The 24,728-nt window shown below is 46.1% G+C and overlaps 1 protein-coding gene across 11 annotated transcripts in view; it reads left to right on the plus strand.

Moving 5' to 3' along the window:
* The window catches only part of TMEM268 (transmembrane protein 268), a 36,985-nt gene that overhangs the window by 6,640 nt on the left and 5,617 nt on the right, over window positions 1–24,728 (plus strand). For 9 of the 11 annotated variants that reach the window (XR_002517456.2, XR_002517457.2, XR_002517458.2 and 6 more), the window contains 6 exons: window positions 6,642–6,751; window positions 9,174–9,284; window positions 10,358–10,507; window positions 17,688–17,798; window positions 20,954–21,034; window positions 22,523–22,705. Coding sequence is in view for 7 of the 11 variants with exons in the window: in XM_021927224.2 (XP_021782916.1) it covers window positions 6,642–6,751; window positions 9,174–9,284; window positions 10,358–10,507; window positions 17,688–17,798; window positions 20,954–21,034; window positions 22,523–22,705 (746 nt within the window). In the remaining 4 variants the exon portion in view is untranslated. The remainder of the gene's footprint in view (window positions 1–6,641; window positions 6,752–9,173; window positions 9,285–10,357; window positions 10,508–17,687; window positions 17,799–20,953; window positions 21,035–22,522; window positions 22,706–24,728) is intronic. The other 2 variants (XM_003911321.4, XM_031654454.1) reach the window with 2 other exon arrangements.

Here is a 24,728-nt window from a genome sequence, read left to right on the forward strand (position 1 = left end):
CTCCTGGCCTCAAGCAGTCCTTTGGCTTTGGCCTCCCAAAATGCTGGGGTTATGGATATGAGGCCCAGAGGTTTTAATTTTTTTTAAAATTTTTTTATTTTTTGAGATGGAATCTCAGTCTGTTGCCCAGGTTGGAATGCAGTGGCATGATCTTGACTGACTGCAATCTCCACCTCCCAAGTTCAAGCAATTCTCCTGCTTCAGCTTCCTGAGTGGCTGGGATTACAGGCACCCACCACCATGCCCAGCTAATTTTTGTATTTTTAGTATAGATGGGATTTCACCATGTTGGTCAGGTTGGTCTCGAATTTCTGACCTCAGGTGATCCGCCCACCTTGGGCTCCCGAAGTGCTGGGATTACAGGCATGAGCCACCACACCTGGCCCCAGATATCTTTTTAAAATACACATTTAGTCCAACCATGTCACTTTCTGCTCAGTGTTTCCCATGGGGCTTAGTGTGAAGACCTGTCAGTATCGGCTTGCAAGGCCTGTCTTCACGTTCTTTGCTGTGCTGTTCTGCCTCAGGACATTTGCACCTGTGTTTCCTTCCGCCTGTTGTGCTTTTCCCCTGCCTCCTTTCTCCTGATGAATTTCTATTCATCCAGCAGACATGGCGGCTCACACCTGTAATTCCAGCACTTTGGGAGACCAAGGCAGGCAGATGAGGTCAGGAGTTCAAGGCCAGCCTGGCCAACATAGTAAAACCCTTTCTCTACTAAAAGTACAAAAATCAGCTGGATGTGGTGGCGGGCGCCTGTAGTACCAGCTACTAGGGAGGCTGAGGCAGGATAATCACTTGAACCGGAGAGGCGGAGGCAGTGAACCAAGATCGCACCACTGGACTCCAGTTTGGGTGACAGAGTGAGACTCCATCTCAAAAAAAAAAAAAAAAAAAAAACGAATTTCCATTCATCCTTCAGAACTTAGTTCAAATATCCCTTCCTTGAAGAATCTTCCTGGTGGCTCAGCTGAAGTCAGGACCTTCTGATATATTCCTGTTTCTCCCTCTAGCATTTATCATAGTCTGTAAATAATTATGTATAAAGTGTTGAAGTCTGGCTTCTTCACTAGAGTGTAAGCTCCCTGAAGGAAGTGGTTTCTGTCTTTTTCATCCCTGTATCTACTGTACCTAGCACAGACCTTGGCCCATAGTAGATGCTCAATTTAAATATTTTGTTGAATGAAAGAATTAATGAGTAGCTGGATATGGGCAAGGGGAAACAGCATCCAGAATTGTGGGGGTCCACAGGAATGTGGAGGGTTTTTTAGAGACTTTGAAATTAGACTGCTTAAAAACAAAGGCTTCTTTTATTACTACTGTTGTTAGGAAAGCACTGTGTGTGTATATACGTAAGGAAAGCAGTGTGTACACAATAGTAGAACAAGATGGAATGAAATAATTTTTCTATCAGAACTTTGAAGACTTTGCTTCACTGATTTTTGGCACGTCGGTTCTTGTTCCTTTGTAGGAAGCTGCTGCCCCCTCTGTGCTTGCATGCACACACGCACACACGCACACACAGACACACACATTTTTCTTTAGTAGCTTTTCTTAGCTTAGGTGTAAAAACAAGTATTTTTAAGTGGAGGACTTGCTGTTCTCACTGTAAGGAACAGATGAGAGCTGGTATTGCAAAGAATCCAGGAACTCTTGGTTCGAAAGGCAAACAAAGACATCCTGAAAGATCTTTGCATTGCTTGGGCAAACACATAATTCAGTGTACAACGAACTAGACCTGGGAATGGTTCTGAGTCTCCCTGCGTGGAGTCCAAATCAAAGTGGAGTTTTCATTCTTCCTGTGGAGTGGAGAGCTGGTCTGAGACTGGATCTGCTTGACTGCCTGCATTTTGTGCACTACCTTCCCTTGTCGCTTCTTGTTCTCACTTTCATTTTCCCTGTGTACAAGGGAGTTTCTTCACTTTTCAGAGGCTCAGTTTTCTTTTCCGTGCTGATGGTACTGAGCTTTGGGAGCTCTTGGAGGATGAAATGAAATCATGAATGAAGCCCAAGCGTAGTGCCTGGTGCTTAGGAAAGGGCTGCATACCCAGAACCTGTTCTTATTGTCTGCCTTTCTTTTTGTTTTGTCTGGTTTTCCTCATTTGCTTATTTTAAAATTTATTTTCAGGCTGGGCATGGTGGCTCATGCCTGTAATCCCAGCACTTTGGGAGGCCTAGGCGGGTGGATCGGATCACCTGAGGTCAGGAGTTCGAGACCATTCTGGCCAACATGGTGAAAGCCCGTCTCTACTAAAAATACAACAATTAGCCAGGTGTGGTGGTGCACACCTGTAATCCCAGCTACTCAGGAGGCTGAGGCAGGAGAATTACTTGAACCTGGGAGGCGGAGGTTGCAGTGAGCCAAGATCACACCACTGTACTCCTTGTACGCCTTGGTGATAAGAGCGAAACTCCATCTCAAAAAAAAAATATTTTTATAGTTTTAGTTACTTACTGATTTTTTTTTGAGACAGGATTTCACTCTGTTGCCCAGGCTGGAATACAGTGGCGTGATTTTGGCTCACTGCAGCCTTGACCTCCCAGGCTCAGGGGATCCTCCCACCCCAGTCTCCCGAGTAGCAGGGACTACAGGCACATGCCACCACATCTGGCTAATTTTTTGTATTTTTTGGTAGAGACAGGGTTTTTCACCATCTTGCCCAGGTTGATCTCAAACTCCTGGGCTCAAGTGATCCTCTTGCCTCAGCCTTCCCAAAGTACTGGGACTACAGGCATGAGCCACCGTGCCTGGTCAGTTTTATCTTTTCATATTTTATTTTTATGAAGCCACCTTAAATCCTTTCTGGAACAAGGTATGGGAGGGTAAAAACACAAATAAATCAATGTTGCTTGATTTTAATTTTGAGTTGTGGCAAGCTTGCTTTTAAAAACACAAATAAATAAATGTTGCTTGATTATAACTTGAATTGTGACAAGCTTGCTTTTAAATTATGAAAATAGCAGCCAGTTATTTTGTACCCATCTTGTGCTGAGCACTTTATTTTTATCACCTTAATTATCTGTAAAGTCCTCTGCAGTGAATGTGTGCATCCTTTAAGCGAGGAAACAGGTTTAAGTTGCTTCTTCAACTTTACCATGTTAGTAAGAGACCGAGCTCCAGTTTGAACTCGAAAGCTATCTAGCTTGTGTTTTCACCACCTCACCACCTCGCCTCCTTGTTCCCACCACTTCCAAAAAAAAAAAAAAAAAAAAAATGAGAGAGAAAAAGCAAAATAAATGTCTTTTTGGCAGGATGTAGAATTTAGAATTCTATGGAACCCTTGAGATCAGAGATGATATCCCAGGGTATGAAAAAAGAACCTTTTCCTCTCTGGTGCAGTGGCTCAGACCTGTAATCCCAGCACTTTGGGAGGCTGAGATGGGAAGATTGCTTGAACCCAGGAATTTAAGACCAGGCTGGGCAACATAGTGACCTCGTCTCTACAGAATAAAAAATTTAAAAAAATTAGCTAAGTGTGGTGGTGCATGCCTGTGATCCCAGTTACTTGGGAGGCTGAGGTGGGAGGATTGCTTGAGCCTTGGGAGGTGGAGGTGGCAGTGAGCTGTGTTAGTGTCACTGCACTCCAGTCTGGGTGACAAGAGTGAGATGCTGTCTCAAAAAAAAAAAAAAAAAAAAAAACAACAAACCTTTTCCTAGCTTGTTAATTTGTTTATACACCAAACATGTATTTATTGTGTCTTCTGTTTGTATCAGATCAGGGGATTCAGTGATGAACAAACCAATGCGAGAGTATATAGTCTGGCAGAGAAGATAGATTTTATTCAAGTAATTTCATGCATATGTAATAAAATAATTGCATACATAGGTATTTAGCTTTGGTGAGTATTAAGGAGAAGAGCATCAGTTATGGTAGGTTTAGCAGAGGTTTTAATCAGTTAGTAGTTTAGAGTGTCAAGGAGGTCGCTCTGGGGAAAGTGAATCAAGCTGGGATACAAATGATGCATGGGCTGTAACTGGGTGAAGCTAGGTAGACGTGTTCTAGAGAGAGGAACGCATATGCAAAGGCCCTGGGGTGGGGGAGAACACTGTGTTCAGGGAGTGAAGGAGGCTGGTGTGGTGAGACACAGAACGAGGCTGAGGGGCTCAAGCTGAGTCTGGCGGGAGGCTGGTTTTCCTAAGGGCTGGAAGAACATGGTAACAAGGTTGGCTTTTGCAAAGCACCAGGAAGCTATTGAAAGTTTTACTCAAGGCGTTGGTATCATCTGATCTGCACCCTGGCCACTGTGTGGAAGATGCATCATAGAAGTAAAGGTAGGTTTGCAGCAGAAGCCACTTAGTAGGCTGCTGTGGAGGGCCAAGGGAGAGGTGAGGATGCCAGGAGGGCACGGAGTGGACAGATGTTTTGTTTGCCCGGTTGGCAGGACTTGGTGATGCACTGGGGGAGCGGAGAGAGAGAGGGTTGGGATGGGCCAGGAATTTTCAGGAAAGTACAGTGAGTCATTTGGCTTTGAAGATTCAAGTACTGTTCAGAGCTAGACTGGGGTGACAGGTGGTTTGGGCCAGCAGACAACACACTTATGCTTTAATCCCTTCTGTCCTGCCTCATTGTCTAAGCAGCAGCCGCAGAGAATATGCCAAAATATCCAGTCCTCAGCAGCGCGTGGCTGAAACCTGGGACCTAGAATCCCAGGGCTGGAATCTTTCCCAACCCCCAGACCTCCTGGCTGCTGACCAGTGGCTCACAGGGCCTTGTACTGTGGTGCAACGAGATCTCGATCCTTTTGTCCAGTTTCTCTACTTGGAACTGCAGGCGGGTAGGTTTGGCTTCGTGCTGCTGCCATTCCTCCCTGGCCGTGAGGGGTTTTCAGTCCAGACCTTTCTCTCCAGCTGGTCTCATGGTCTGGCTTCATCCCACCCTTGGAGGGCGGGGACTTTGTAAGCAGTTGGGAGCAGCCTGGTTTGGTGCATGTTTTTTGAGGGAATAAACACATATTTTATGCTTTTGACATGCTGAGTGTGTTGCAACCATACGTAGGAGGGATTACCAGTAAGTCAGTGTATTAGTTTTCTATTGCTGCTATAACAAGTTACCTCTAGCATACTGGCTTAAAACCACAGATTTGGGCCAGGTGCAGTGGCTCATGCCTGTAATCCCAGCACTTTGGGAAGCCGAGGCGGGCAGATAACATGAAGGCAGGAGTTTGAGACTAGCCTGGCCAACATGGCGAAACTATGTCTCTACTGAAATACAAAAATTAGCCAAGCACAGTGGTGCATGCCTGTACTCCCAGCTACTTGAGAGGCTGAGGCACAAGAATCACTTGAACCTGGGAGGTGGAGATTGTAGTAAGCTGAGATCGTGTCACTACACCGCAGCCTGAGTGACAGAGACTCTGTCTCAAAAAAAAAAAAAAAACAAAAACACCCACACAATGATAACAACAACAAAAAAACCAACCACAGATTATTTATTTATTTATTTATTTATTTAGAGATGGAGTTTCATTCTTGTTGCCCAGGCTGGAGTGCAATGGCACGATCTCAGCTCACTGCAACCTCCACCTCCCAGGTTCAAGCAATTCTCCTGCCTCAGCTTCCCCAATAGCTGGGATTACAGGCACCTACCACCACGCTTGGCTAATTTTTGTGTTTTTTGTAGAGACAGGGGTTTCACCATATTGGCCAGGCTGGTCTCGAACTCCTGACCTCAGGTGATCCATCTACCTCGGCCTCCTAAAGTGCTGGGATTATAGGCATGAGCCATCGTGCCCAGCTGGATTTGTTATTTCGTAGTTCTGTAAGTTAGAAGTCTGACACTGCTCTCACTGAGCCGAAATCCCCATGTTGGCAGGACTGTTTTTCTTTCTGGACGCTCTGGGGAGAATCCATGTCCTTTCTTTGTCCAGCCCCCTGGGGCCACCCACATTCCCTGGCTCATGGCCCTCTCCCTCCATGGTCAAAGCGATTGATGCCCCATGCCTCCTTGCCTTTCATCCATAGTCACATCTCCCTCTGACTCTACTTCTGTCCCCCTCTTCCACATTTAAGGTTCCTTGTGATTTCATGGGGCCCACCCAGATGATTCAGGATAGTCTCCCTATTAAAGGCCAGCTAATGAGCCCCCTTACTTCCGCCCTTTGCCATGAAAGGCAGTATATTTGCAGGCTCTGGGGATTAGGGTGTGGATGTCTTTGGGGCCATTGTTCTGCCTACTGTGATCAGTGATTTCTTACTTAGACTCTCTGAGCCTACTGGGAATGTAACTTATTCAGCTGAGCATCCTTTGCAGTGCTGAAATCAAGGTCCACTGCATCACCCCCGCTTAATGTAGTTTTTCATTCTCTGTTTAAATGTTCCTTGTGTTGGGGAACATTTTTTTGTGGGGACAAAAAATACCTATTCTTTGTGGGGACAGCTTTTGCTCTTGGGAAGTTCTTCCTTATGTGGTCTCACATTGTGGTCCTAGTAGCCTCCTCCCTCTGGCCTTAATTCTGCCTCCTGGGGCTTCCCAGTCAAATCCAGTCCTTCCCTCAGGAGGATTTGAGGATGGCCACAGTGTCCCTCCTTGTTGCGAGGAGGTTCTCATGGCCAGAGACGTGATGCCATCAGGCTTTGGACTCACCCCACAAGCATGGTATGGTTATCACTCAGCCAGATGAAGCTTCTGGTCTGCTTCCAGAGCTCCACAATGGCCAGGTCCTCACTGTTCTCCGGATTGACAATACCTGTGCACCCATCTCCTTCGACCTGGGAGCCGCAGAAGAGCAACTGCAAACCTGGGGCATTCAGGTGAGTGCTGATTTCCTTGAATCCCTACCATTTTCTCTTTCATCCATTCATCCATGTATCTTTTCATCCAGTTATTCACAAAATCTTTATGAAACAGTCTGTGCCAGCTGTCATAGGGCATATAAGGAAGGCGTGTTAGAACTGCTCTCTCTTTCCTCTCTTCCCAATTAATTCACTTAACAAATGTGTATTTTTTGGGTGCCCACTCTGTGCCAGGCACTTAACTGGCTAAACATAATAGAGGTGGACAGGACACAGATCCCAGCGGGGGAGATGGACGTGTGTGGGAGAAATTGGGACCGTATCATATAAATGCCACAGGAGAGGAATGCATAGGCAGTGAAGACATTCACAGGAGAAAATGAGAAACTTGCCTGGGGGAAGAGGGCAGTGGTTGTGAAAGCTTTGCAGAGGAGCAGATGCTTGATCTGGGATCTTGAATAAATAGGAATATGCTGGGTGGAGAGGAGGAAGGGCATTTTGGGAGAGGGAACTGCATATACCAAGGAAAGTGCATATGAATTCATTAGATAATGATGCAGTACCTTCAAGCATAGTGATTTGAGGCCAGGCTTACAGACCTGTGGAACTGGATACAGATTTAGCTCAGATGCTCACTACCTATGTGACTTTGGGAAGGTGACTTAACCTCTTTGAGCCTCAGTTTTATCATCTATAAATGTGGATAATATTGATACCTATTACAAAGGGTTTTTGTTAGGATTAAATGCAATAATGCTTGAGGAACCCTGGCATTGTCTCTAGTATATAGTAAATGCTCAATACATTGTAGCTATTATTGTTATGAAGTACCTATATGTATGGGTTTTACTCTTTTCCCAAAGCCCCCAACATGGTCAGGCCTTTCCTGTGCTAGCCAAGGAGGATTAAGGATTAATTACAAATAGGGAAGATATACTGCTAATTTTAGCCTGAAGGTTTTAGAATTTACTTCTCTCTCTCTCTCTCTCTTTTTTTTTTTTGAGACAGAGTGTTTCTCTGTTGCCCAGGTTGGAGTGCAGTGGCACAATATGGGCTCACTGTAACCTCTGCTTCCTGGGTTCAAGTGATTCTCATGCCTCAGCCTCCCAAGTAGCTGGAACTACAAGCATGTACCACGGCTGGCTAATTTTTGTATTTTTTAGTAGAGACGGGGTTTCACCATGTTGGGCAGGGCTGGTCTCGAACTCCTGATCTCAAGTGATCCGCCCGCATTGGCCTCCCAAAGTGCTGGGATTACAGGTATAAGCCACTGCGCCTGGCAGATAGGGTTTTCTTATGCGTGAACAGTTTACATATTGTTCTACCGTGTTCCTAAATATAATTTTTTTTTCTATTTTACTTAATTAATTAATTAATTTAGTTTTTGAGACAGAGTCTTGCTCTGTGGCCCAGGCTGGAGTGCAGCGGTGTGATCTCGGCTCACTGCAACCTCTGCCTCCCGGCTTCAAGCAATTCTCTTGCCTCAGCTTCCCGAGTAGCTGGGATTACAGGCATGTGCTACCACGCCCAGATAATTTTTGTATTTTTAGTAGAGACAGGGTTTCACCATGTTGGCCAGGCTGGTCTCGAACTCCTGACCTCGTGACCCACCTGCTTTGGCCTCCCAAAGTGCTGGGATTACAGGTGTGAGCCACTGCATCTGGCCTTCTTTTTTATTTTTATAAAAAGAGACAGGCTCTTGCTATGTTGCCCAGGCTGGTCTTGAACTCCTAGGCTCAAGCAGTCCGCCCGCCTTGCTCTCCCAAAGTGTTGGGATTACAGGCATGAGACACTGTGCCCAGCCTAAATATAATTTTAATGGTTAAGTTGTGTTTTCTTAGGTCTACTCTCACAGGGCCTTTATATTCTATAGACACTTTTGTTTGAGCAGGAAGATGTGAGTGTTCAGTCTTTTGGACGGCATTAATAGATATTGATATTGCAGTATTGATAATGGCAACTCTATATTGAGTGTTCACTGAGGGACTGGCCCTTTGCTCAGCACAGTACATGTATTATCTCATTTAATATATACCTTAGTTCTACAAAGTGGGTACTTTTATTATGCTTATTTTACAGAGGAGAAAACTGAGGCTCAGAGGAGTGGGGTTACTTGCTCCAGGTCACACAGCACATGAGTGGCAGGGCCAGAGTTTGGGCCCAGGGCTGTCTGACTCTGGGGTCTGTGCCTTAACCATCAGGCTACCCTGTGTCTGCTGCAAGGTACTGAGTCTGAGGCTGTATGGATCCTTCTCCAGATGTCGTGATGCCGGTTCTTCCCTGAGCTGAGAGCTGCACCATGTGACTTCCAGTGCTCCAAGCTCCTCATTCTGCCTCTGGGACAGCCCAGAATGTGCCTAATCCCCCTTCCACATGATAGTCACATGAACTGGAAACTGGCTGTCCTGTGGCTAATTGATCTCTTTCCCTGGGTTCCAAGCAGGTCCCGGCCGACCAGTACAGGAGCCTGGCTGAGAGTGCTCTCTTGGAGCCCCAAGTGAGAAGATATATTATCTACAACTCGAGGCCTATGCGGCTGGCCTTTGCTGTGGTAAGGGGGAGGTGGCCCGCACACTGACCCTGCCCTGACAGCTTGTGGCACCACCAAATTCAGCACCGTGTCTTGGAGCCTGCTGGTGTGGGTCAGAGGCTTGGGGGCTGTTGGCCCAGGTGCCTGGAAACGAGCAGCACGTATGGACATCGATTTGGGATCAGCGGAAATCTATGGGAGAGAGTTGTAACCAGGTCCTTGCATAAAGGATGGGAGTCAGGGTTTACTGTGGGCAGAGCTTGGGATTGGAAGTCTGCAGATCTACCCAGGCTCTGGACTCAATGTCTGGCTTTGGCCAAGATTTTCCTCCTCTCCGGAACTTGGTTTCCCGATCTGCTCAACAGATGGGTTATTTCAGCTCTATGTATGTGTGTGTATACACATCTGTATATATAATGTAAAAAATATACATCTTCATATTGATACATATAAACACTGACATACATAAATGACAGAGCCAGAATTTAAATCCAGGTAGTCTGGTTTCAGTGTCTGTGCTCAGAAGCACTGTGATTTGCTGCTGTTTTGTATGTATAAATGGTCAGATAGCACACCTGACTCCCAGGTCCCATTTCCAGGGAGAAGGGAAAAGGGTGGGAACCAGCACTGATTCATTACCTGGTGAGTGCTGGGCTGTTACTTATGTGACCTTGTTAACCCTTATTACAATGCTGTGAAATAGGTGTTATTATCCCCATTTTACCGATGAGGAAACTGAGACTTAGAGGAGTTATACATTGTCCAAAGCCATGTAGTACTTGAAGGCTCATTGTGGTCTTTGAACTGATGTTTGTCTCACTTTGGGTACACCTGTGTTTTTCTGTTTTATTTAAAATTAAGGTAAATAAGGATTGGGGTAGCTGCTAACCCTTTTTGTCTATTTTTTGCTTATGAACAAGGAACATGAGCTCATTCTCACAGACCTAGATGTCCGTACCACTCTCTTACTGGTGCTGTGAGCTGTCTGAATCCAAGGAGGGTGTCAGTAGTGTCTGAAGGGTGTCCGTTTGAATGGAGCTGCTTTGTGTGAGGACTGAAGTTCCTGACCATGATCTCTGTCTGGCGTCTTGCAGGTTTTCTACGTGGTGGTGTGGGCTAATATCTACTCTACCAGTCAGATGTTTGCCTTAGGGAACCACTGGGCCGGCATGCTGCTCGTGACCCTGGCCGCGGTGAGCCTGACCCTGACTCTTGTGCTGGTCTTTGAGAGACAGCAGAAGAAGGTGAGATGTCTGGAGATCCCTGCCACGCTCCCTCCAGAAGGGCGGTGCAGGCGTGAGAATCAGATTTTTCTCTTTTGCCTCCCTCAAAGAATTTCCCTGGCCATGAAAATTCACACTAGCCCATAAGCCCAGTGACTAAAAGAAATCAAATCGTATATGTGATTGTCCTCTCTGCTTTTTCTGTCTAATCCCTGTGGATTGTTTTTCTGGAAGCAAGCTGTGTTTTGAGAATGTGGGAGGAGGGCACTAATAGCCCATATCCTGACAGTACTTTAGTTAACTGAGCCCTTTCATGCACTTCCTCCCGCTGGGTGCTCACAACAGCCCTGTGAACAAGGGAGGGTTACTGAACCCACCCTGCAGCACAAGGTGCCCGAAGTTGACCTCTGGGGAGAGGTAATTTATGTTATTTCCTCCTGTGACGGGCAGATGCCGACCTGGTGCTCTATTGACAGTCATGTCTCTAATCCCAGCAATGACCTTTGAGGCAAGGTGGGTGGTCTGAGAGTTAGGTAACTTGTCCTGGATCCCACTGTTAGTGACAGAGCCAGGGTTCAAACCCTGAGCCCTCTGGTTCCTGATCATGTTTAGAAAGGAGGTGGATACTTCCCAGCTTGATGTATGATTTTAATTGTATTCTGTCTCTTCAGTGTCTGTCTTTTGATATGTAGTGAGCACATCATATGTAGTAGGTCCTCTGTTAAATGCTTAACACATTAACTCATTAAATCCCTTGACATTAAATCTGGGTAGACGCTGTTACACTTATTTTGCAGTTGAGGAACCCTAGATTCAGGCTCAAAGAGTAGCCCCGGCCATGCTTCTAATAAATGCCAGAGTTGGAAATCAAGGCTAGGGCCTCAGATTCCAAGCCATGTTCTTAGTCACTACACTAGAGAAAACTGTTGGTTTTCTTTCTTTTCTTTTCTTTTCTTTTCTTTCTTTCTTTCTCTTTCTCTCTTTCTTTCTCTCCCCTTCCTTCCTTCCTTCCTTCCTTCCTTCCTTCCTTCCTTCCTTCCTTCTTTCCTTTTCTTTCTTTCTTTCTCTCCTTCTTTCTTTCCTTTCTTCCTTTCCTTTCTTTCTCTCTTTCTCTCTTTGTTTCGACAGAGTTTCGCTCTTGTTGCCCAGGCTGAAGTGCAGTGGCGCAATCTTGGCTCACCGCAACCTCTGCCTCCTGGGTTCAAGTGATTCTCCTGCCTCAGCCTCCCAAGTAGCTGGGATTACAGGCACGTGCCACCACACCCAGCTAATTTTGTATTTTTAGTAAAGATGGGGTTTCTCCATGTTGGTCAGGCTGGTCTCGAGCTCCCAACCTTAGGTGATCTGCCTGCCTCAGCCTCCCAAAGTGTTGGGATTACAGGCATGAGCCACCGCGCCCGGCCCAAAACTGTTGGTTTTCTATAGCTGCTGTAACAAATTATCATGAACTTAGTGAATTAAAACAACAACAATTTATTATCTTCCAGTTCTGTAGGTTAGATATTTGACATAGGTCTCACTGGGCTAAAATCTAGGTACAGGCAGGGCTGCTTCCTTCTGAAGGCTCTGGGGGAGAATCTGTTTTCTTGCTTGTTTAGCTTCTAGTGGTCCTCTGCATTCGTTGGCTGGTGATCCCTTTCTTCATCTTCAAAGCCAGCAATGGCAGATCTAGTCTTTTTTGCATCTCCTTCTCTGGCTCTTTTGCCTCCCTCTTCTACTTTTAAGGACCCTTGTGATTACACTGGGCCAGCTGGGTAATCTCAGATAATCTCCTAATTTTAAGGTCAGCTGATTAACAACATAAAGTTCATCAGCGGCTTTAACTCCCCTTTGCTGTGTAGCAACATTCGCACCGGTTCTGGGGAATAGGATTTAGACATCTTTGGGGACCATTTCTTTGCTACTGCACCTATGTTGTCTTTCCACCTACTTGGGAAGTTCCTGTTCCTCCGAACCCTGATCCCTGGCACAGTGCTGGACTCTGATCTTGCCTGACTCAGAAAGGGAGGGCAGGATGTTGGGAAATGTAAATCAGCATTTGGGGTGTGAATTCCACTTAGTGCGTGTGTTCATGGAGACACATGGGAACTTTATGGTGCACTCATTCTGAAAGGATCTTTGTTGGGCTTTGCCATGAGACTGATAAAGTAATGCTGCCCTTGGGGTCTGTTGAAACTTTCATGGCCCTTGTGTTTGACCTATAAAAAATAAATCGAGCTGGCTACTCCTGCAGCAAGAACTTTGTCTTGGGGAGGGGAAGAAGCAAAGTGCTTTGTTTTATTTAGCAGGAGCAAGCAAAAAAGATTGGCACCTGAGAGGTGCTTCGAGGATGCGGATGTAATTCACATGGTGGAGGGAATGCCTGCTTTGGCTCTCTGCTCCTGTCTCTTCTTTCCTCCTTTTATTCAGCCGGTATTTATGAAGCCCTTGATAGTACCAGGACCTTGTCCATGGCCACACAGCCAGGAAACAGCAGAGCTGGGCTTTGGTCCAGGACTAACACTATTGAATTTACTGTCCCAACTATATATATATATATATTCTTCCATCCGTCTGTCTGTCTGTCTGTCTCTCTCTCTCTCTCTCTCTCTATCTCTATCTCTATCCATCCATCCATCCATCCATCCATCCATCCATCCAATTAAGATTAGAATTAAGTGGGTGAAGATTGAATGTGAACGTTAAGATTAAGATTAAGATTAAGTTAAGATTAAGATTAAGGTGCGTGATGCGATGCTTGATGTGATGGCGTGGCGATGCTGATGTGATAAAGTGGGTAAGATGCGTCGGGTAGAATTAAGGTGAATTAAATTAGATGGGTCGGGTCAAGATTAAGATTGGGTAAATTAAAGATTAAGATTAAGGTAAAATTAAAGATTAAGATTGGTCGTTAGGGTGAGTCATTTGAGTGCGATGCGTCAAGATAAAGATTAAGATTAAGATTAAGATTAAGGCGGGTAAAAGATGGCGATGAAATTAAAGATTAAGATTAGAATTAAGATTGGCGTTGGCGTGGCGATAAAGATTAAGATTAAGGTGGGATAAGGTAAGATCGGGTAAATTAGGTAAGATTAAAGATTAGAATTAAGGTGAATTAAAGTGCGATAAGTTAAGGTAAAGATTAAAGTGCGATGGGTAAAGATTAAAGATGGAAGATTAAGGCGAATTAGCGATGCGATAAGATAAGTGCAAGATTAAGGTGGTGGGTAAAGTGCCGTGCGTGCGTTAAGAATTAGAATTAAGGTGCGTGCGTTAGGGTGAATTAAGGCGTGCGTCACGTTAAAATTAAAGATTAAATTAAGGTAAAGATTGGTAAAGGTGAATTAGGTAGCGTCAAATTAAGGTAAAGATTGGGTAAAGATTAAGGTGGGTAGAATTAAAGATTAAGGTGCTGGTGAATTAGATGCATCTATCCATCCATCCATCCATCCATCCATCCATCCATCCATCCATGCATCCTATCCATCCATCCATCTATCCATCCATCCATCCATCCATCCATCCATCCATCCATCCATCCATCCATCCATCCCATCCATCCATCTATGGATCTATCATTATCTATCTGTCTGTCTGTCTGTCTATCTATTTATCTATCTATCTATCTATCTATCTATCTATCTATCTATCTATCTATCTATCCATCCATCTATCCATCCATCCATCCATCCATCCATCCATCCAAGACAGGGTTTTACTCTGTGCCAGGCACAGATCCCAGAAAATGAGCAAGGCTTATGTGCAGCATGGAGTCCCAGGTGCATCCTGGCAATGCCATCATCACTGCCCATTTAGGAGACTCCTTCTTTTCTTCCTAATAATGTCCATCATTTCATGAGCACCTATTGTGTGCTGTATGCTTGGGGCTTCACGTCTGTGCTCAACAACAACCTTATAAGGAGGCAGGATACCTCTATCATTTGCTAGCTCTGCAACTTGGGGTGAATTATTTAATCTATCAGGGCCTCAGTTTCCTCATCTAGAAAATGAGATAATAATTTTAGCTCCCTCATAGGATTATTGTGAGAATTAAATGACTTAGACACACAAAGTGTTTATAATAGTACCTGGTGTAAAGTAAATGCTTTGTAAGTATTAACTGTTATTAACTCTGTTTGCCAGTGAGAAAATGGGAGTTCAGAAAGGTTAAGTAGTCAGTCCATGGCCACACAGCCCTTCTCGGGTCTTTTTTTGGGTCTCAGCTCCAGGACCTCCTCCTCCCTGGATCCCTTGTCACTCAGGACTATGCAGATCCCCTCTTCCTGGCCATTGTCACTCTTACTGTTAGCATCCTCCCTGTGTTGTTACTTGGTGTCCTTGAGAGCCTCAATATCTTGCATAACTGTCTTGTTTTCCCTTTGGTGTACTATTAGCCTTCCTCAGGATTGGAAGGTTTGGGCCGGGCATTGTGGCTCACACTTATAATCCCAGTACTTTGGGAGGCTAAGGTGGGAGGATCACTTGGGCCCAGGAGTTTGAGACCAGGCTAGGCAACATTGTGAGACTCTGTCTCTACAAAAAATGAAATCAGTGGGGTGTGGTGGTACATGCCCATAGTCCTAGGAGGCTGAGGCGGGAGGATCGCTTGAGCCTAGGAGTTCAAGGCTGCAGTGAGTTGTGATGGCGCCATTGTACTCCAGCCTGGGTGACAGAGCAAGACCCTGCCTCAGAAAAATAAAAAATAAATAAAATAAAATAAAATAAAATAACAAAAATAAATAAAATTAAATTAATAAAAAGATTGGAAGGTTTGTAAAGGCAGGCAAATCCCGGCCTTGTAGAGTATAGCACATTGCTAGGACACATGAGAAGTTCCAAGTTCCTACAAATATTTATTTGGGGCTAATATGGCACAGTAAAAACACGATGATTTAAATTCACTGTCATCCTCACTGTGATATTATCAGCTGATATGTGTTAAGTGTTCAGTTCTTTCAATTATTCTACATGGATTAACTCATTTCACCCTTTTTATACCCCTCTGAGGTAAAGGCATTATTATCTCCATTTAGGGGTATGAAGATGGAGACAGAGAGATGTTTAGTAATTTGCCCAAGGTTATATGGGCAGTGAGAGAGAGAGTTAGGAATTGAACTGTTGGTGATGTGGATTTCTAAAAGGAAGAAACCCACATCAAATCCAAATCCACATCCAAATCTCCTTACTACAGATCTAGGCAAAACAAAATCTAATTATTCCTCAATTTTCATAGTAGAGGCATTCCTGGAAAACTCAGTGTATATTAAACTCATGCAGACAATCACTTTAAGTGGCTGGGCATGGTGGCTCATGTCTGTAATCCCAGCACTTTGGGAGGCTGAGTTGGGAGAATTGCTTGAACCTAGGAGTTTGAGACCAGCCTGGGCAACATAGTGAGACCCCATCTCTACAAAAAATTTAAAAATTAGCTGAGTGTGGTGGCATGCATGCGTGGTCCCCAGCTGCTTGGGAGGCTGAGGCAGGAAGATCTGAGCCCAGGAGGTCGAAGAGCTGTGATCGTACCACTGCACTCCAACCTGGGTGACAGAGCGAGACTAGGTTTCCCCCCCAAGAAAAATCACTGTAGGTATAAATGTAAACTGGGGTTAGGTTTGCTGACCAGATAATTCTAAGTAGATTTTTTTTAATCTGTACGTATGCTCAGTGGGACATTTGGAGTTCAGGCAGCCCAGGGGACAGTCTTGAACGTGCAGAATGGTTTCTAATAGGACATGTCTTTCAGTGGAAGGCATGGGTTTGGTACGCCTGGCCCTCCTCCACTAACTGCCGGCATTGTCCATCCAATCCCTGTGACAACCAAAGCGTCCTTCTTGCATTTCCAGAATCTCCCTTACAGGGTGCTGCCCCTTTTGAGAACTATTATTCTTGATCAGGCTCTCTTCTAACTGCGTCTGAAAGTCCTCTTGTGCTCACTTCCCCAAACCAGCATTTGAGGTCCCCTTGTCCCTTCTCTTCTCCCGCACCTGTTTAGCATCCACTTTTCCAGCTGAACGTGTGGCATCCGTTGGTTTGGGTGGGAGAGCAGGAAGCTGATTCCCAGAGACCCTCCTGAGGACCAGGCGCTGTGTTAGATACTTTAAAGTAGGTGCTTTCTAGATGGAGCGAGTGCTTCACTTACACAACAGATTTAATGTGTCAGCTCAAACAGATCAAACCCATCTCATCTCCCATCTTCCGCAAATATCTTATGTACCTTGACAGAGTCCCAGGCCCTAGGTTAAGTACATCACACACAATCTCAGTGAAGTCTCACTCCATTCCTAAGAGGCTGAGACATTCTTTTATTCTACAACTGAAGAAATAAGGTTCAGGGAAGGGACATGCCTTGTCCGGGGTCATATAGCCAGGAAGCAGCAGAGCTGAGCTTTATGCCAGGGCCGTCTGACACTATTGGATTTACTGTTCCAACTATCCCCTATCTCATTTTATTTTTCTTTCCTTATTTTTAAGAGATAGAGTCTCACTCTGTCACCTAGGCTGGAGTGCAGTGGCACAATCATAGCTTACTATAACCTCACACTCCTAGGCTCAAGTGATCCTCTTGCCTCACTCTCTCAAGTAATTGGGACTACAGGTGGACGCTACCGCACCTAGCAAAATTTTTTTTTTTTTTTGAGATGGAGTCTCGCTCTGTTGCCCAGGCTGGAGTGCAGTGGCATGATCTCTGCTCACTGTACCTCCGCCTCCTGGGTTCAAGCAATTCTGCTGCCTCAGCCTCCCGAATAGCTGGGACTTCAGGCGTGCATCACCACGCCCAGCTCATTTTTGTATTATTAGTAGAGACGGGGTTTCACCATGTTGGCCAGGCTGGTCTCGAACTGCTGACCTTGTGATCCACCTGCCTCGGCCTCCCAAAGTGCTGGGATTACAGGCGTGAACCACTGCGCCTGGCCCCACCTAGTTAATTTTTAAACAATTTTTTATAGAGACGGCATCTCGCTACATTGTCCAGGCTGGCCTCAAACCCCTGGCTTCAAGAAATTCTCCTGCCTTAGTCTCTCAAAGCACTGGGATCACAGGCATGAGTCACTGCACCTGCCTCCACCCCAGCCCATTTAATAGGGGAGGAAATGGGACAGTCCTGAGGGTGGGGATTGTCCCTTGGCATCTAGGGGTGGGATGGTGTGTTTCTACTGCCCAGAGCCCGGGAGCTCCCCAGTAGCGTGGAGGTCTGGTGATGGGCCTGGCATTTGTCTTACAGGCCAACACCAATACGGACCTGAGGCTGGCAGCTGCCAATGGAGCCCTCCTGAGACATCGGGTGCTGCTGGGGGTGACAGACACGGTGGAAGGATGCCAGAGTGTGATTCAGGTGCTGTGTCTCATAGTGACCTCTTCCTGATGGCCCAGTTTTATGTTGGGCTAATGGAGAGCAGTGGCCTCATGTTCTCCCAACCTGCACAGTGTCTGCAGTAGTCTGCTAATGAGATGGCTGTCGGCAGCCCTTTCCTTCCTCCCTGCCCTGGTGTTTCTTCCTCAAGACACCTTCTCTGTTTTGTAACCAGTGGCCTGGAACCTCCACATGGCAGGGCTGGAAGGGAAGCGCAGATAGCGCCCAAACCTTGCTGCTCACCTGGCATTTATTCAGCAGACAGACGGAGCCTCCTATGTGCTGTGCCCTCGGTTGGACACTGACGACATTGAGGGGCCCATACAAGGTCCCTGTCCTGGCAGAGGATGACAGGCATACAGTGAGATAGTCCACAGTAGCCTCTCTGGCCTTATAGCAAAGGGACAGCCCTTGACAAGGCTGAAAGGCAAGGTACACAGGGTCCCTTTGAAGGGCTGCATGGAGCTGACCATGGCTGGGGCTACACCAGAGTGACACAGCGGGGAGAGATGAGGCCGGAGAGGCAGGTCAGATGCTGAAGGCCTTGTCTGCCTGGATTGGTCATTCTCTTTGCCCCAAAGGTTGTGGGGAGATCTCAAAGTGACTAGTATGGAGTCGCAGGGTGGGTCGGAACACAGTTAGGGCAGATCTCCTGATCCTGGCTGAACTCTCCTGTTCCTCCATCCATGCCTGATCTACCCGGTGGAATTGCAAAACCTCCTCGGCACCACATCTGCATTCTCACCAGTCTTTGCCCCTTGCCTGGTGGGAGCCCAGGGGTAGGTGTGCACGGGGGACCTGGGAAGAGGCTCCTCACGCACCTGCCTCAGTTACTCCATGAATGTTTATTGAGAGCCTATTATGTACCAGGCACTGTCCCAGGGATTGAGGCTGCAGCAGAGAACACATGCAGGTCCCTATGTTTGTGGAGCCTATCACACCCGAGATGGTGTAGATATAAGATGATCTTGCCTAACATTGGAGTGAAGCAGATGGCATCACAAGATTCTCGGCAGTTCAAGTGTGACATTGTAGACTGGGAGCTCCTGGAATGTGGGGGTCCTTTTTAGCCTCGTTTATCTTCCAATCTCCTTTATCCATTGGTATGCAGAGTGACTTGGCATGTGTTAGATGAATGCGTGGATGGATAGATGACTAAAGAATGGGCTGGGCGCGGTGGCTCACGTCTGTAATCCCAGCACTTTGGGAGGCTGAGGCGAGTGGATTGCCTGAACTCAGGAGTTTGAAACCAGCCTGGGCAACATGGTGAAACCCTGTCTCTACTAAAAACACAAAATAATTAGCAGGGCATGGCAGCATGCACCTGTAGTCCCAGCTACTTTGGAGGCTGAGGCAGGAGAATCACTTGAACCCAGGAGGTGGAGGTTGCAGTGAGCTGAGATCGTGCCACTACACTCCACACTCCAACCGCAAAAAAGAAAAGACCCCTCCCCCAAAAAAAAAAAAAAAAAAAAAAGAATGGACACATCAGCTGGGCACAGTGGCTCATACCTGTAATCCTAGCACTTTGAGACGCTGAGGCAGGTGGATTGCTTGAATCTAAGAGTCAACACAAGCCTGGGCAACATGGCAAACTGTTTCTACAAAGAGTACAAAAACTAACTGGGCATAGTGTCGCATGCCTATAGTCCCAGCCACTTGGGAGGCTGAGGTGGGAGGATCACCTGAGCGCGGGAGGTCAAGGCTGCGGTGAACTGTGATCCCACCACTGCACTCCAGCCTGGGTGCCAGAGTGAGACCCTGTCTAAAAAAAAAAAAAAAAAAAAAAATGGACGCATCTTTTTAGACAACTGGATTCTTTCGGTTTCAAAATAGTGTCTTGGGATAAGGTGATACACTATCTGGGATGTCCTTCTGTCCTTCAGATTCCCTGGGGGGTGCAGTGGAGGTGGGGGTGTTGGGGATGGGTACCAAGTGAGGATGAAGATGAAACCAGAGTGGTCATGAGGTGACCTAACAGTTGCAGCAGGAGGATGGGTTGCTGTCATCTACTTCCGTATATGCTTGGAAATTTTCATAGTAAAAAGCTTTAAAGGAATCATTTGAGAAATCCTCCCTTGTGGGTAAGACATTGGGAGAGTAGTTGGCAAGAAGGCTGTGACTTTGGGCCTCATGGGTCAGTCATTAAGAGGATGGAGGTCTGGGAACCAGAGAAGGTGGCCAGTGGATGGGAGTTTGGGACAAGGGCCACCAGTTTCTCTGAGAATTTCAATTAGGATGTGCAGCAGCTGTGGTCTTGACAGGATGTTGTAACATGAACGTGGAGGATTTCGGCCTGGTTAAGCTTAGCCTGGCTGGCCCCTGGGGTGGAAGGGGAGGCACAGATGGGGTACGGACTTCTCACCCTGCTTCTCTCCCCACAAGCACCCAGGTTGACTACCTCAGACCTGGTTGTGGGCTGCAGGTGTCAGCTCTGAAGGGTTTCACTCATTTGCATGTTCACGCCCTGCCCATTGAGGATGAAGGTGGCCTCAGGTGGACAGGTGATGTCCAGGAGGGTTCAGAGTCTGTCTGGGATGCTCGGCAGCTTGTGGGAAATGGAGCCACAGCCATTTTAAACAGGGTTTAACTTTTTCTCCTTTCCTTTCCTTTCTCTTTCCCTTTCCCTTTCCCTTTCCTTTTTCTTGAGACAGAGTCTTGCTCTGTCACCCAGGATGGAGTGCAGTGGTACAATCTTGGCTTACTGCAACCTCCACCTCCTGGGTTCAAGCGATTCTTGTGCCTCAGGCTCCTGAGTAGCTGGGATTACAGGCGTCCACCACCACACCAGCTATTTTTTTGTATTTTTTGTAGAGATAGCGATTTCACCATGTTGGCCAGGCTGGTCTTGAACTCCTGGCCTCAAGTGATCTGCCTGCCTCGGCCTCCCACAGTGCTGGGATTACAGGTGTGAGCCACTGCATCTGGCCTAGGGTTTGACCTTTTCTAAACCTGCACACAAAGCCATTTTTCTACCAACCATGCAAGTGAGATGTGGTCGTGGTGTGGAACTCTGGGAGGGAGCCAAATGGCACGTTCCTGCCAGAGAGCAGGCTAAATAGGACTGTCTCAGGGAGGGGGAATTCAGGGTTGGGCTGGCTTTGAGCCACAGTGGTCACTGCTGCTTCTCCCTACAGCTTTGGTTTGTCTACTTCGACCTGGAGAACTGTGTGCAGTTTTTGTCTGATCATGTTCAAGAAATGAAGACTAGCCAAGAGGTAAGATATCTTCAGTGAAAAAGCAAAACAAAGCAAAAGCCAGGAGGCCAAGTTGTATCGATTGCATTATCTTAAGGGTGGGAAAATGTCTAAGAAAAAGTTACTTGGAAGAATACCTACGAGCAATCAGTGCTTGTTTTTGCCTAGGGAATTATGGCTGCTTTTCTGCTTCTTTTTAACTCATTGCTTCTTCCACATTTCCTATGGTGAGCATATATTTCTTTTCTTTTTTTTTTTTTTTTTCGTTTCTGAGACAGAGTTTCACTCAGTTGCCCAGGCTGGAGTGCAGTAGAACGATCTTGGCTCGCTGCAACCTTTGCCCCCTGGGTTCAAGCGATTCTCCTGCCTCAGCCTCCTGAGTAGCTGGAATTACAGGTGCCTGCCATCACACCTGGCTAATTTCTTGTATTTTTAGTAGAGACGGGGTTTCACCATGTTGGCCAGGCTGGTCTTGAATTGACCTCGGGTAATCCATCTGCCTTGGCCTCCCAAAGTGCTGGGATTACAGGTGTGAGCTACCGCGCCCAGCCATATATTTCTTTATAATTATAATACTAATAATAAATTTTGGTGGATCCCAAAGTATCATGCATTGAGGCAACTTTTACTTGTTCACAGTGCCTTTCTACCATTTATTAAGAAAACCAGAGGGATCTTGCTCTGCTTCTGCAGAGAAGGAAACGGTCTCCAGGATGACCTATTACCGGCCTGTGGTCATGGAGCTGGCTGGTGATGCCCAGGTTTGGAGGCCAGGCCTCCTGTCGCTGAAGCCTGGACTCCTTCTCTAGGATCAGCCTTTTCTGAGCCCCGGCTGCAGTGGGTCTTGAAGTCAGAGTTGTAACTTAGCCCTGAATCTGGCTCATTAGTTCCTATGTGGCCTCAGGCAGGGCCTTTGAGTCTCAGTTTATTCATTTGCAACATATGGATAAAGATACCCACATCCCAGGCTGTTTTGAGCAAGTGAGGGCATGAAAGGAAAGACATTTGTTTATTTGTTTGTTTTGAGGCAGAGTCTTGCTCTGTCACCCAGGCTGGAGTACAATGGCACCATCCTGGTTCACTGCAACCTCTGCCTCCCAGGTTCAAGCAATTCTCATGCCTCAGCTTTCCGAGTAGCTGGGTCTACAGGCATGCGCCACCATGCCCAGCTAATTTTTGTATTTTCAGTGGACACAAGGTTTCACAATGTTGGCCAGGCTGGTCTTGAACTCCTAGCCTCAAGTGATCCGCCCGCCTCGGCCTCCCAAAGTGCTGGGATTACAGGTGTGAGCCACTGTGCCTGACCATAAAAGGAAAAATATTTAGAAACTATTAATGACCATCTGTAGGGAATTATGTAATACCACCCATGTGACCAGCTTTTTCTGAGGTCATCGTCTGAGTCTGAGACCTCATCCTCTGCTCTGTCTGCAGCCTGGGGAGGGACTCAGCCTCGCAGATACCACCTGATTTAGGCACTCCTGAGCCCCTTCTCTGTTTCCTTTGCAGTCCTTGCTGAGAAGCAGACTGAGCCAGTTGTGTGTTGTCATGGAGACTGGGGTGAGCCCTGTAACAGCGGAGGGGCCTGAGGACTTGGAGGATGCTCCTCTCCTGCCTGGCAATTCTTGTCCTAACGAGAGGCCACTGGTGCAGACTGAGCTTCATCAGCTCGTTCCTGAGGCTGAGCCGGAGGTAACAGGCACTGGGGATAGTTGGGGCCATCCTCCCTCGGGGGAATTGCATATGTGGAGGCTTCCTAGATTCCCCAGGACATAGCTTCTCTCAGTTGGTAGACACTATACAAATCTAGCTCAGAGTTTTCGATCTTTTCATTCTTCACCCTAGCACTTAAAAAAATAGTTAAGCATTTTATATTTGTTGGGACTTTTTGTTGCATTATTTAATATCTTGGATATTCTTTTTGATGGTTGCATTGGATGGGTAGTTGCATGTTGATAGATTATAACTTACTTAACCATGAACATATTGACAAATATTTGGATCTTAGTCAATTAATCAATTATTTATTCATCTATCCAACCATTCATTCATCTACTTTAATTGCAGTTAGATAGTTGACTCTTCTTTGCATTTTTTTTTGTTTCGTTTTATTTTGAGACAGGGTCTCACTCCTGTCACCCAGGCTGGGGTGCAGTGGTGTGATCACTGCTCACTGTGGCCTCAACTTCCCAGGCTCAAGCAATCCTCCCATCTCAGCCTCCTGAGTAGTTGATACTGTAGGCATGTGCCACCATGCCTGGCTAATTTTTTGTATTTTTATTAGAGTCAGGGTTTTGCCATGTTGCCCAGGCTGGTCTCCAACTCTTGGGCTCAAGAGATCTACCTGCCTCGACCTCCCACTTCTTTGCATTTCTGTTGAATTCCAATTCCTCCCGCCCCAGAGTTCCCTTGGGTCCTGCCATCCATGCTGCCTCTTGGCTATGGCTCAGCACTGGCAGACCAGAAATCTGAAAATGTGGTTTGCAGCTTGTGCTACCTTCTTCTCATCATGAGGACAGACCCACTGTCGGGGAGACAAGCAGTGATGGTGACCTCAGGTGACATTTGAAACTTCAGAAGAGCACTTATATCTTTTTAGCCAAGAGGTTTGGGAATTCAAGGTCCAAACCAGCCCAGACTTTCTTTTTTGTACTGGTGGGGAGTAGGAAGCCTGCAAGTAGCACTATTTAAAAAAGAAAGTGACAGGGTGGTGCGGTGGCTCACTTGAACAAAGTGCTGGAATTACAGGTGTGAGCCACCATGCCTGGCCTCTATTAAAATCTTTTATCTTTTTATATAAATTTTTAAATTTTGATTTAGAGACGGGGTTTTACCATGTTGCCAAGGCTCGTCTTGAACTCCTGAGCTCAAGTGATCCATCCGCTTCGGCCTCCGAAAGTGTTAGGATCACAGGTGTGAGCCGCCGTGCCCTGCCAAAATATTTAAAAAAAAAAAAAAGAGAGAGAAATGATAAATGTATTAACCTCTTCACTTTATCCTATTGATTTTTTTTTTTTTTAAGAGAAGAGATTGATAAGGTTATGTACTTTCTTGTGACATGCATCTGTGGGTTTTTGTGCAATAGCCCATTAAATATGGGTCTTTTAAATGATTATTCTCAGATTCATTCCAACTAATAGTAATACAATTTCCTATCATGAGTATCAAGTGTGTGTGCACATGTTTTTAAAGTAGCTGCGCTTATAATTTAGTTAGGAAAAATATAATCGATGCCCAAGTCTCACTCAACCTGTGCCAGATGGTCACATTTCAGTAGGAACCCAGGGTCTGTAAAAGATGGAAAGACCGTGATAATGACCTCTTACATTTTTACGGATTTTTCTCATGCATAAAATTCATTAGCATACTCTTCGAGGTATGAATTATTTTCCCTTCTTCCTTGATGGGTGAAATAAGGTTCCAAGAGGTCAGCTGACTTGCCCAAGGTTGCCAGAAAGGGAGAGTGCAGTAAGCCCAGGGCAGAAGCCAGCCCTGCTGATTCTAAATAGGCCAATGTTCTTGCTATGGTTCTTTGCTTCTTATATTATTGATTTTAGAGTAAATTGGCGAGAAGACCGATCTGAGCTGGTGAGTGGTAAACTATTTGAAGTGTTTTATATTTTCTAGCACAAAGGATAACTTGAAACAAAAGCTAATCTTATGAACCATGTGGGGTTTCTGCTTTTTTGAGTGATAATGATGGAAAGATATTGAT

The sequence above is a fragment of the Papio anubis genome, chromosome 13 (assembly GCF_008728515.1).
Source record: "Papio anubis isolate 15944 chromosome 13, Panubis1.0, whole genome shotgun sequence".
Taxonomy (NCBI): Eukaryota; Metazoa; Chordata; class Mammalia; order Primates; family Cercopithecidae; genus Papio; species Papio anubis.